Source organism: Narcine bancroftii, chromosome 6, assembly GCF_036971445.1.
Source record: "Narcine bancroftii isolate sNarBan1 chromosome 6, sNarBan1.hap1, whole genome shotgun sequence".
Taxonomy (NCBI): Eukaryota; Metazoa; Chordata; class Chondrichthyes; order Torpediniformes; family Narcinidae; genus Narcine; species Narcine bancroftii.
In genome coordinates, this window is record NC_091474.1 from 202,248,702 (window position 1) to 202,261,549 (window position 12,848).

At 38.8% G+C, this 12,848-nt stretch overlaps 1 protein-coding gene across 6 annotated transcripts in view; it reads right to left on the reverse strand.

Annotated features, from left to right (window-relative positions):
• Positions 1-12,848, reverse strand: part of pex7 (peroxisomal biogenesis factor 7) — a 73,235-nt gene that overhangs the window by 19,894 nt on the left and 40,493 nt on the right. For 4 of the 6 annotated variants that reach the window (XR_011340676.1, XR_011340677.1, XR_011340678.1 and 1 more), the window contains exon 8: positions 12,171-12,226. The exons of the other annotated variants lie outside the window; for them this stretch is intronic. Coding sequence is in view for 1 of the 4 variants with exons in the window: in XM_069887223.1 (XP_069743324.1) it covers positions 12,171-12,226 (56 nt within the window). In the remaining 3 variants the exon portion in view is untranslated. The remainder of the gene's footprint in view (positions 1-12,170; positions 12,227-12,848) is intronic. 6 annotated transcript variants of the gene reach the window in all.

The window sequence follows — 12,848 nt, forward strand, 5'->3', positions numbered from 1 at the left end:
CCTTTACCTTCTGATCCCTTATCATCTCTGGTTCATTACATAATACCAAATCCAGAATTGCCATTCATTCTCTCATCAACTCAGACATAAGCTGTTGTAAAAAGCCACCCTGATGGCATTCAATAAATTCTTTCTCTTAGGATCTAGCACAAACCTGGTTTTCCCAATCAACCTGCACATTGAAATCCTCCATGACTAATGTAACTTTTGTAGTGGGTTGAGCGGATGCATAGCGCAACAGGCTGAACCGTCACCTATGCAGCTTGCCGAACGGCCATGCGGTGCCGTGGGCCTGGTTGCTGCTCACTCTCCTGGCTAGGGGTCCGTGCAAGGCACTGTGGGCTGGGTCATGACACATTGGAGAGTTGGGTACTGACTTCAAGATGACGCGGGGCTCCCGTTGTATTTACTTTAAGACAAGCCCTACCTGTAAGTGGCAGGCACGGTGTGATGTCACTTCCGGTTCTGGCCAGGAGGGATTTTAAAAATTGGAGGCAAATTCAAATATAGTTTCTTTGCTGAGTAACACTATGTCTGGTGTATTCATTTAGTAGCTCTACTAGAGTAGTCAGTACACTTTACTCTTTTTGCATGTCTTCTCTATCTCCCTCTGTAGATTGTACACCACATTCTGGCAACTGTTTAGAGGCCTATATTCAACTCTCCCATCAGGGTCTTTTTAACCTTTGCAGTTTCTTAATTCGACTTACAGGAATTCTATGTCTCCTGATCTAACGTCAACTCCCTCCAAAGATTTAACTCAATTTTCAACTAGCAAAACTGCCCCACCTCCTCTGCCTACCTTTCTGTCCTACCAATACACTGAATAACCCAGATGTGGTCTTCTTTCAGCCATGACTCAGAGATGGCTAATTTCCAGCAGTGCAACTAGATCATCAAACTTATTCCTTATACTGTGGGCCCACGGCACCTTCAGTATTCATCACCCATTTTAATTTTGTTTCCAAATTACCTCAAGTTAAATCCTCAATCTTATGCTTGCAATTTTATTCTGCCTCACAATCTCACTACACAGTGTATCTACTTGTGTATTTTCTGCCCTATTCACTGCCCTCTCATATTGGTTCCCATCCTCCTACCAAATGTGTTTAAACCCTCCCCAACAGCTCTAGCAAACCTGCCCACCAGGATATTGGTTCCCCTCCCATTTAAGTGCAACCTATCCTTTTACTATAGACCAGACCTTCCTAGAATAGATCCCATTATCCATGAATCTGAACCCCTTGCCCCTGCATGAAATCTTCAGCCGCAGATTAATCTGCCATAACTTCCTATTCCTGCCCTCACTGGCACATGGCACAGGTAGTAATCTAGAGATTACCATCCTTGAGGTACTTCTTTTCAGTTTCCTTCCTAACTCCCTATATTCCCTCTTCAGAACCTCATCCCTATTTCTATCTATGTCATTAGTATTAACATGGACCATGGTGTCTGGCTGCTCACCTTAGCGACTCTTCCTTTCTTCAAACCCTCTGTCTCCATCTCAGGAGATAAACTCTCGACAAACCCACCAACTCCAACAGTGACCTCAACACCTCTTCCCACCCTGTCCCATGTAACGATTCCATTCCCTTCTCTAAATTCCTCTGTCTCCATCGCATCTGCACCCAGGATGAGGACATCCATGCCAGTTTATCAGATATGTCTTCCTTCTTCAAACAATGTGGCTTTCCTCTATCACCATCAACTTGGCCCTCACCCACATATCCTTCATTACCCACACATCTGCCCTGCCCCCCTTCACCCCCATGCGCAACAAGGACAGATTTCTTCTTGTCCTCACCTAGCACCCCACTAGCCTCCAGATCTATCACATCCTCCTCCATCATTTCCACCACCTACTACGTGATCCCACCACTGGACACATATTCCCCTCTCCGTCTTCCACAGGGACCGCTCCCTCCATGTCTCCCTGTTCACTCCTCCCTCACCACCAATCATCCCCTTGGGACTTACCCCTGTAACTGCAAGAGATGCTCCGCCTGTGTTGTCACCCCCTCCCTCACTACCGTTTGGGACCTCAAACAGTCCTTCCAAATAAAGCAACATTTCACTTGTGAATCTGCAAGGGGACTCTACTTGATGCTCCCGTTATGGTCTCCTCTACATCGGAGAAACTGGATGCAGATCGGGAGGTGCTTTGTTGAGCACCTCGGCTCTGTCCACCGCAATAGTGTGGATCACCCTGTGGCCACCCATTTCAATTCTCAATCCCATTTCCTTGCTGACATGTCCGTCAATGGTCTCATGCACTGCCAGACTGAGACCACCCGCAAATTGGAGGAACAACAGCTCGTCTTCCGACTGGGCACTCTCCAATTGGATGGCATTAATATATATTTCTCTGGCTTCGTTAAACCACCTTCCCTTACTTCTTCCCCCGTTGCCTTCCCCTAGCTCAGTCTCTTCCTTCCATCTCTTATCACACAAACATGATCAATTCTTACCTCATCCCTTATTATATCCAATTAACACCTTTTGTTGGTCTGGATTCCTCCTGCAGCCTGCATTGTCTGAATTCTGTGATTTTTCTCCTTCTGGCCTATTCTGCTTATTCGCTGAAGAAGGGCTCAGGCCTGAAACATCAGCAATATATCTTTGTTTCTTGCGAACACTGAAAATACTGGCTGAATTCCTCCACCATTTTGAAATGTTTTTCTCACCCTCCCACTTGAGAATGCTGTGGACTCAATCTGAGACATCCTTGACCCTGGCAACTAGGAGGCAACATGCCAATTTTTCAAAAGTTGAAGGTGGTATATCAAATGGCTGTAAATCTAGGTCCAACACTTAAGCTAAAATTGCAAAAACAACTTGCTAAAAATTATCTAACTTTGTACAGTACCAAAAGATACAAGTCAAAGTGGCCTCTTCAGATTTACACCTATCACAAATAGGACTTATATTAGGAAAAACATGAGCCAATCTCTCCTTAGACATATGTGCCCTATGCACTACTTTGAACTGAATCAGAGTGCTGGGCACAAATTGAAGAAGTATTGGCAAGTCGAAAAATTCTTCCCCATAAATCAGTAGCTGCTCAAATTTCAGTTCCCAATCACCTTTAATTTTTATCATTGGATATAGGACATAAATTAAGTAAGCTGTTATAAATATTAGCTATCAATCCTTTTCAGGAAGGATTTAATTGAAGAAGAGTATTAATGAAATTAGTTGAAAAGGCAATGGAAAATTTGGCAGGGAAGAGTACAGAAAACTCCTAATTTACATTTGTCACACAATGAGTTGATATCTGGATAGATTCAAGCAAGCTCAACTTTAGAAAAATTTACTCCAGGCACCACTTTAAATTGAATCAAACTGTGCCTGGTGCATAGTCATGGATAAGAGCCAAAATTGAAATCCAATCTTCTTCTGAGATAGACATATTAAGATCATTCTCCCATTCAGTTTTGATCCTAATTAAAGAGACTGTTTTTAAATTCAATATTTTATAATACAAGATGGATTTTATACCTTTATGTAGAAATCATAATTCAAAAAGTTTTTCTATGAAATTCTGAATTGGAAGATATTAAATACTGAAAGTTTAGAATGAATAAAATGTTTAATTTGATAATATATAGAAAGTGTCTGTTTGGCAGATTAAATTTCAACATCAATTGTTTTAAAGATGCAAAATTTTGTTGGATATAAAGATCGTTAAAAGTTTTAATTCCTAGAAGATTCCATTCTTCATAGTTTGCATCTAAAATGGCAGGTTATAATAAATGATTGAGTAAAATAGGATGAGTAAATATAAATCATAATTCCAAAAAAATTCCTAAATTGACTCCAAATCTTCAATCAATGGCTCATTATTAAATTCTTTCTTAGTTTTGGAATAGAGAGAAATAAATGTTTTGATACAAAAGTGTTTTACGTGAATTCATACCTTTCCCACCTTTCTCATAATCTATTTTATTCCATAATTCAATTAAATGTTTCAATATAGGTGGGTCTTTATTACCAATTAATAATTTTGTATATCATTGATAAATAAATTCTTGTATAGATTTTTCATCTATTTTAGTTAATTCTCTCAGCCCACATTAAAGACTTATCTAAATCAAACATTCCATTAGTACATTTCAATTGAGCAGCTTTGTAATAATTTTGAAAATGTATAAGTTGTAGACCTCCTAGTTCAAATTTCTGAGTTAATTTCTCCAAACATACTCTTATAATTTTCCCTTCCCACAAAAATTTCCTAAGAATTGAATTGAAATCCTTAAAACATTTTTGAGGTATATTACAAGAAATAGATTGAAAAATATATTGGAAAAATATTCATTTTAACACAATTCACTCTACCTATTAAAGTTATAGGTAAATCATTCCATCTATTTAAATCCTCTTTAATTTTATTAAGTAATGGTAAATAATTCAACTTATATAATTATCTAAATTTTTATCAATTTTAATACCTAGATATTTAATTCCATTATCTGACCATCTAAATTGGACGATCTGTTTACTTTGATTATAATCCCCCTCAACCAAAGGCATAATTTCACTTTTATCCCAATTAATTTTATAACCTGATATTTCACGATACTCTTTTACTCTCATATACAATGAATGCAAATAATTTTCAGGATATAAATAATTATTTTAGAGATTTTTGTTCTAATTTATATCCATCTCAATATAATGATGAAGAAGTAAAAAGTATTTTTTTTATCTTAAGTTCATCTTCCTTCTTTAAATCACCAAGATCGTGACGATTTGGATTCCCCATTTACGTTTAAAGTTATTACTGCCCTTAATACTATTCAAAATGTTAAGTCTCCAGGTGAAGATGGTTTTCCGTCTGAATTTTAAAAGAAATTTAAGGATTAGTTAATACGTCCATTAATGAAGATATTAAAACAAGCATTGGAAGTCCATTCTTTACCAGAATCCTTTTCTAATGCAATTATAAGAGTAATACCTAAGAAAGATTTTATCTTATAGACCAATTTCATTATTAAATGTTGATTATAAAATTGTAGCTTAAGTTTTAATGAATAGGTTTACTAAATATTTGCCCAATTTTATTCATTTAGATCAATCTTGATTTGTTAAAAAAAACTATATTCTGCAGATAATATTGCTAACCTAATTAGCTTAATTCATATTTCTCAGAGGAAATCTGATTTAGCAATGGTTTTATCATTAGATGCTGAAAAGGCATTTGATAGATTAGAATGGAGTTATTTCTTTAAGGTGTTAGAAAACATTGGATTTGGATCAGTGTTTATTAGTTGGATTAAACCCTTATTTAATAATCCTCTGCTAAAGTGGTGGTAAATGGCCAAATATTTTCTGCTTTTCATTAATTAGATCAACTAGACAAGAATGTCCTTTGTCTCCACCTTTATTTGTTCTAGCAATTGAACCTTTAGCAGTAAGATACAATTAGTAAGGTACTAATATTAAATGAATCAGTCAATAGTGATGAATTTAAGATTAATTTATTTGCTGATGATGATTTATATAACAGACCCTGAAAATTATTTGTGTTCATTGTATATCATTCCAATGTTTCAATAAAAATAGGTAATGATAGAAATAAATACAACAATTTTGGTAAAATATTCATTTTAATCTAATTTTCTTTCTTTGGCTTGGCTTCGCGGACGAAGATTTATGGAGGGGGTAAAAAGTCCACGTCAGCTGCAGGCTCGTTTGTGGCTGACCAGTCCGATGCGGGACAGGCAGACACGATTGCAGCGGTTGCAAGGGAAAATTGGTTGGTTGGGGTTGGGTGTTGGGTTTTTCCTCCTTTGCCTTTTGTCAGTGAGGTGGGCTCTGCGGTCTTCTTCAAAGGAGGCTGCTGCCCGCCAAACTGTGAGGCGCCAAGATGCACGGTTTGAGGCGTTATCAGCCCACTGGCGGTGGTCAATGTGGCAGGCACCAAGAGATTTCTTTAGGCAGTCCTTGTACCTTTTCTTTGGTGCACCTCTGTCACGGTGGCCAGTGGAGAGCTCGCCATATAATACGATCTTGGGAAGGCGATGGTCCTCCATTCTGGAGACGTGACCCATCCAGCGCAGCTGGATCTTCAGCAGCGTGGACTCGATGCTGTCGACCTCTGCCATCTCGAGTACCTCGACGTCCTCTACCGGCACCACCTACGGCTCCTAGAACGCTTCCACCAGCGTTGTCTCCGCTCCATCCTCAACATCCATTGGAGCGCTCACACCCCTTAATCTAATTAATACACCCTATTATAGTTAGAGAAAGTGGTGTCCATCCAGAGAGTATTGGTTTAGACTGATTAAATAAAACTACAAAGTTTTCTTTAAAGAGGTTTTTTAAATTCTTAGTTATCATAATAACTAGATATTTAAATTGATCTTTCACTATTTTCAAAGGATAATTAGAATATAGAGTAAGTGGGCCTTTTAGTGGTAATAGTTCACTCTTATACAGATTAAGTTTATATCCTGCAAATTTTCTAAAGCATGTAAGTAACGACAAAATCTTTAGTATGGATACCTCTAGAGTATATACAAAAAGTAAAATGTCATCTGCATATGGAGATAACTTTTGTTTAATAGGTCCTCTAAACGAGCCTCTACAATCTTCATTTGCTCATATAGCCACAGCTAGTGGCTCAACCACTAAACCAAAAAGCAGAGGGCTTAGGGAACAACCCTGTCTCATGCCTCATTTTAATTTAAAAAAATTTTGATAATTGAGAGTTAGTATGAATTGATGCTATTGGAGATCTATATAAAAGTTTTATCCATTGAATAAAATCTGGTCCAATATTAAATTTTAAGTGACAAATAGGTAATCCTATTCTACTCTATCAAACATTTTTTTCAGTGTCTAAGGAAAGAATACATTCATTAGGGGTGAGTAGAAAGAGAATATATATTTATTAATCTTTGAATATTATGATAAGAATCTATTTTTAATAAAACCTGTCTGGTCTAAATTTATTATTCCTGGTAAAATATTCTCTAATCTATATGCTAAAAATTGTTGATAAAATCTTCATTCCCACATTGAGTAAAGAATCCAGTCTGTAGGATGGAAATTTATCAAGATCTTACCCTTTTAAAAAAATCACAGAAATGGCAGCCTCACTAAAGAAAGGAGATAAGAAATAAAGATTTGATGCCTCTTTGATACATATGCTTTGGTTTTGTGCCAATTTAGCAGAATATTGGACAGCTATTTTCAGAAGATTTTAGACAATTTTTGGGATAGTTCTAGAACCATGTCCATCGATTTCAATGTTTGGCTTCTCCAGTGATGTAAATGTATGTTTAATGTCTAAACAAAAACAGATCTTAGCATTTTTTTCATTACTGGCTAAAAAAGGAATATTGATTAAATGGAAAGAGCACTTACATCTTTTCTATATTTGAAAAAAAAATCAGACATAATGTTAGGAACATTAAGATCTCTTTCAATAAGACTTGGGGTCCATTAATAGCTTACTTTTATAATTGGAATGGTCAAGGTGCTGGGATGCAGTAGATGGGCATGTTTCCTCGGATCTCTGGAGGCTGTGGCTCGATTTCAAATCTGCTTGAATACCAATTTCAACCTTGGTTGGCGGATGGGGTTAGATTTTTATAATCAACATTTTTTTTCCTTTTTCCTTTCCTTTTTTACTAATCACTATGTGCTTAGATTGGAATACGAGTCCATGTATTATTATTTCTATATGATACCAATCCAAATATAAATTATGTTTAATTTATATGGTTGTATGATAAAACTCAATAAAAATAATTTTAAAAGAAAACTCCCAATTTGAAAATATCTAAGAAGATGTGCAAATGGAACTTTTCAGCTAATTGAACAAATTACATTAAACAATGTCCTTCAAACGTATCAAGAAAGGTTATTATTCCTTTATCTTTTCATAGGGCAAAAGCTTGATCAGATGATTTTAAAAAAAAATTGGAAAATATTGTTAAACAAAAGGGGAGAGAAGTACCTAACAGAGAAGTTAAAGAGCATCATCTAACCAAATTCTTCACCAATTCCACCCATAAAGTGAAATCATGCTTCTCAGAATAGTAAGTCCAAAACAAATTAAGTATCATATATTAATTGCCCGGTAATAAAACCTTAAATTTGGTAATGTCATACCACCATCTTTTTTCATTTTCTGTAGCAATGGTTTAGCCAAGCTAGGACTTTTATTATTCCATAAATAAGATATTTTAGAATCTAATTTGTTAAAGAATACTTTAGGGACAAAAGACAGAACTTTGGTAAGATTATCATTTTAATTGCATTAATTCAACCTACTAATGACAACGTCAATGATGACCATTTCGATAACATTTGTTTAGCATAATCATTCAAAGGAAGATAATTATATTTGTGTAAATCCTTAAAGTTTTGTAATTTTTATACCGAGATAGGCAAATTGATTTTTAACAACTTTAAAAAGTAATTGACCATATAAATGCAAATGATTTCTAATAGGAAAAAGTTCACTTTAAATTCAATTTATATCTTGAAAAAAAAAACAAATTCAGTAAGCTAACAGAAGGAATCAATTTTTTTAAAATTGGAGATGTATACCAACAAATCATCTGCATATAAAGAAACCTTATGTACTCTCTCCTCTCTCTGGATACTATGGATATTTGTGGAATAGAGCAACTGCTAAGGATTCCAAAGCTAGATTGAATTATAAGCGACTAAAAGGAGAACATTGACATGTACCCCTATGTAACCTAAAATAAGGAGATTTATAGTTATTAGTAATAACTGTCACAATAGGAGCTTGGTAAATTAGTTTGATCAAAGAGATAAATCCAGGACCCAAGTTAAATCTTCCTAAAATCTTAAACCAATAAGCCATTCCACTCTGTCAAAAGCGTTCTCAGCATCAAGTGAAACAACACATTCTGGTAATTTGGATTCAGTGGAATAAATAATGTTCAATAATCTTCTAATATTAAAATGAGAATATTGTAGTGGCCCACTAACAGTGACGCAACCCAGTACATAAAATGGCCACAGACCCTGTGGAAGCCAATGACCACCCACACGGCAGGAAATGGTGAGCAACAGCGGGAACGCTGACTGGTCAGAGATTTGCACTGCCATGATGCCACTCCCGACATCAGCAGCGAGGAGTGAATATAAACAGAGCTGCCAGTGCAATAAAATCAGTCTTCGACTTTGTGTGTGTGTATGTGACTTTCCACACTTTGCAGTAGCGCACATGCTACATTAGTGACACTGACAGGTCCAACCAGCAGTAGGATCCGAAGATGATGGAACAAGCACCTCTTCTTGCAGTTTCGTTGGAGCTGCCAAATTTCTGGGCATCGCAGCCACATGTGTGTACAGACCAAGGTCCAGTTCCACCTTCGACAGAGCAACACCAATGACGCCTGTTACTACTACGTGGTGAGCTCACTCAACCAGGAGATGACAGTAAAGGTCTTCGATTTCCTACGGCAGCCTCAGAGGCAAGGCAAATACGAGGCCCTCAAGGAGCCACTAAATTGCTGCATATGGATGGTTTGAGGGACAGGGGCCTGTCCGCCATCATGAAAAATGCTCGCCCTTGCTGAGGCACATAGGCCTTGCCTCCTCTTCAAGCAGATGTTCCTGGAACAGCTGCCTGAAGATATCAAACTCTTGCTTGTTGTCGAGGATTTCAGCAACTCCAGGAAAGTCGCAGCCCAGGCGGACGTGCTCTGGAGAGTGAAGAAAGAAAATGGTGCCTCGGTGGAGCAAGTCACTAGGCTCCGCACACAGCTGGCTACAAGTCCACAGCAATGAGAGAGGCAAGCCCAACAGTATTGCTCTTATTTTCAATGATGGGGTGTGGGGACCTGTCAATGCCACCCACCCTGTGAGTTTCAGGGAAACACCACGGCCAACCATCATGTGGACTCTCATGGACACCAGCGCCAAAATAAGTGTCCTTCCCCTCCCCCCCCACCCCCGCCCTATGACATTCGAACAAACTGGGCCTGGCACTAAGGGCAGCAAACAGCACCACCATACAAACACTTGGCAGCTGCACCATCCCCCTCTACTTCAGCAGCAACTACTTCATATAGACATTCACAAATGTGGTGATGGCACAACCACTCCTGGCTGCAGACTTCCTGTGGGCCCACTGCCTACTGGTGGACCTTAAAGGGCAGCAAACGGTATATTCCAGGACTTTTCAAACCACGCCCCTGGGGGAAGCCAAGTTACCCGCACTCCCCCCCCCACCTTGACTCCATTACACTATCCGACAATGCATTCACGCAGATCCTTGTGGAGTTCCCTTGATTGTGGCTCCACAGTTTTCCACCATCGAGCCAGAGCACAGGGTAAGGCACCATATCCTCACCGAGGGCCCCACTCCATGCCACACCACACTGCCTCCCTCCAGATAGCGCAGCGTTCTAACAGCCCCTAGGCCTCCCCCCTGCATGTGGTTCCGAAGGCAGCAGGAGAATGGAGGCTACGTGGTGACTATCGCCACCTCAATGAGGCCACCACACCCGACAGGTACCCCGTCCCACATTCAAGACTTTACCTCTAACTTACAAGGGTCTCGGGTGTTTTCAAAAGTCAATCACTGCAGCACATCAGGGGCTATCATCAGATCCCAGTCCATCCTGATTATATCCCCAAAACTGCCATCATTACCCCTTTCGGGCTCTTTGCATTTCAGCCAAGACCTTCCAGAGGCTGATGGATGCGATGGGTTGAGATCTCCCATTCACATTCATCTATTCGGATGATATTCTCATTGCCAGCTTCAACAACATGGAGCATGCGGCGCATCTAAGGAACCCGGCTGCAGGGATTCAGGCTAACTATAAACCCTGTTAAGTTTGGGTTAGAAACAATTGATTTCCTGGGGCATTGGATCAACAGGCACAGTCCAAAACCCCTGCCCGAAATGGTAGAGGTCATTTGGCATTTTGACAAGCCCTGCAAAATGAAGGAGTTCCAATCTGCTGGTATGATTAACATTTATCACTGATTCATACTGGCAGTGGCCCGCATCATGCACCCCTTTTTCACGCTCATGGCAGGGAAGGGTTAGGACATTATATCGGACAATGAGGCCTCAGCCGCATTCCAGAAGGCCAAAGACGCTCTGGCCAACACCACCCTTCTGGTACAACCCAGGCCAGAGGCGACAACCACCCTCACAGTAGACGCCTCCAGCACAGTGGTAGGGGACATGGTGGAACAATTAATCGAAAGACAATGGCAGCTGGCCACAAACATGGCGACCGTGCAGATCCTGCGGGGGCCAATGACCTTTTTCCCAGGTGATCACCCGCACGGCGGGAAACAGCGAGCAATGGCGGGAACGCTGCCCAGTCAGAGATCGGTCCTTCTCGACATCACTCCTGACATTGGCAGCAGGGAGAGAATATAAGCAGAGTTGCCAGTGCATTAAATCAATCTTCGACTTCTCGTGTGTGTGTGTCTTCTTTCCATACTTCACGGTAATGCACTCGCTACAGTATCTATTCTTAATAAACCCAGTTTGATCTTTAGGGATAATTTTAGGCAAGATATTCTCAAGTCTATTGACCAAAATCTTAGAAAGAATTTTGAAGTCTACATTTAATAATGAGATTGCTGCATAAGGAGTACATTCAGACAGATCCTTATCTTTTTTGGGAATCAATAAAAACTTTGCACAAGTACGGACTCAGAATATCATTAAATGTTTTGAAAAACTCAACTGTATACCCATAAGATCCCGGAACTTTTCCTGATTGCAGCAAAAATATTTGCCTTTATTAATGGGAATCTCTAATAGTTTCAAATCATAATCAAAAATATTACAAATATTCAAGGGCTATCACAATAGCAACCACATTATTTTGTCTGGGGTCATTTGTAGGTCAGAGAGGATAAGGATGGATTATTTCTTATTAGCAAACCTTATACACCTGTATTTCACAATCATTATTACTGAGACTCGACTTTGATTCCAAATATACGTACTTGAATATGAATTAACTCATTCAAATTGATCTCCAGATCAATAGGTCATGGATCAGGACCACAAAATATTAGAAAATATCATCAGTAAACAAAGTAGCAAATACTATCCGAAGGTGAAGGACAGCACTCAAGCAAATATACTGAGGGCCAAGTTGGAGTGGGGGCAAAAGGGAAGAAAAAGAGGTGAAGAAGAAAATGTCACTTACCTGACACTGAAATCATATGAACAGGATGCTAATATATTTGCATGAAAGGGAGAAAACTGGAGAGGGAAATGTTGGCATTAGTCTAACCTTGCAATATTTCAGATATTCTGAATTTATTGATATGTAAAATTTATATACAAAGTTATCGTGGTTTTAAGCCTCTTACTTTTAAAATAATTAATTTGCGGATAATTTCACGAGTATTTTGCTCTGCAGATTCTAAACTACACACAGCACAAAAATATATTATTCACTACATTCATATACTGGACAGCATTACTGTTTGGTAAAGCTACTCTAGAGAAAAAAATGATTTCAATAATGTATAATAACAGCCCTTGAAAAAATACACACGCTTTGAAATTCCATATATCCACCTCTTTAACCTTCTTGAACCATATCCTTGATCCATCACTTACTTTGTCAAAATAATGGCATTCAAACTTCAATGGAAGTGATGCAAATATTTCTAAGGAATGTATCCAGGTACCTTACTACACATTCAGAGTATAATTCTACAAAGGAGAATATTTGTCGAATCGGTGTTAAAATGGCTCATTGTCGCATTACTTATAGAATGAGTAATTTATTGACAGTGCTCCTATGCCAGAAACTTGACACAAGTCGCTGTCCTTCCCACTACTGAGTGCTTCTTTTTCTGGGAACTTGGACAAACCC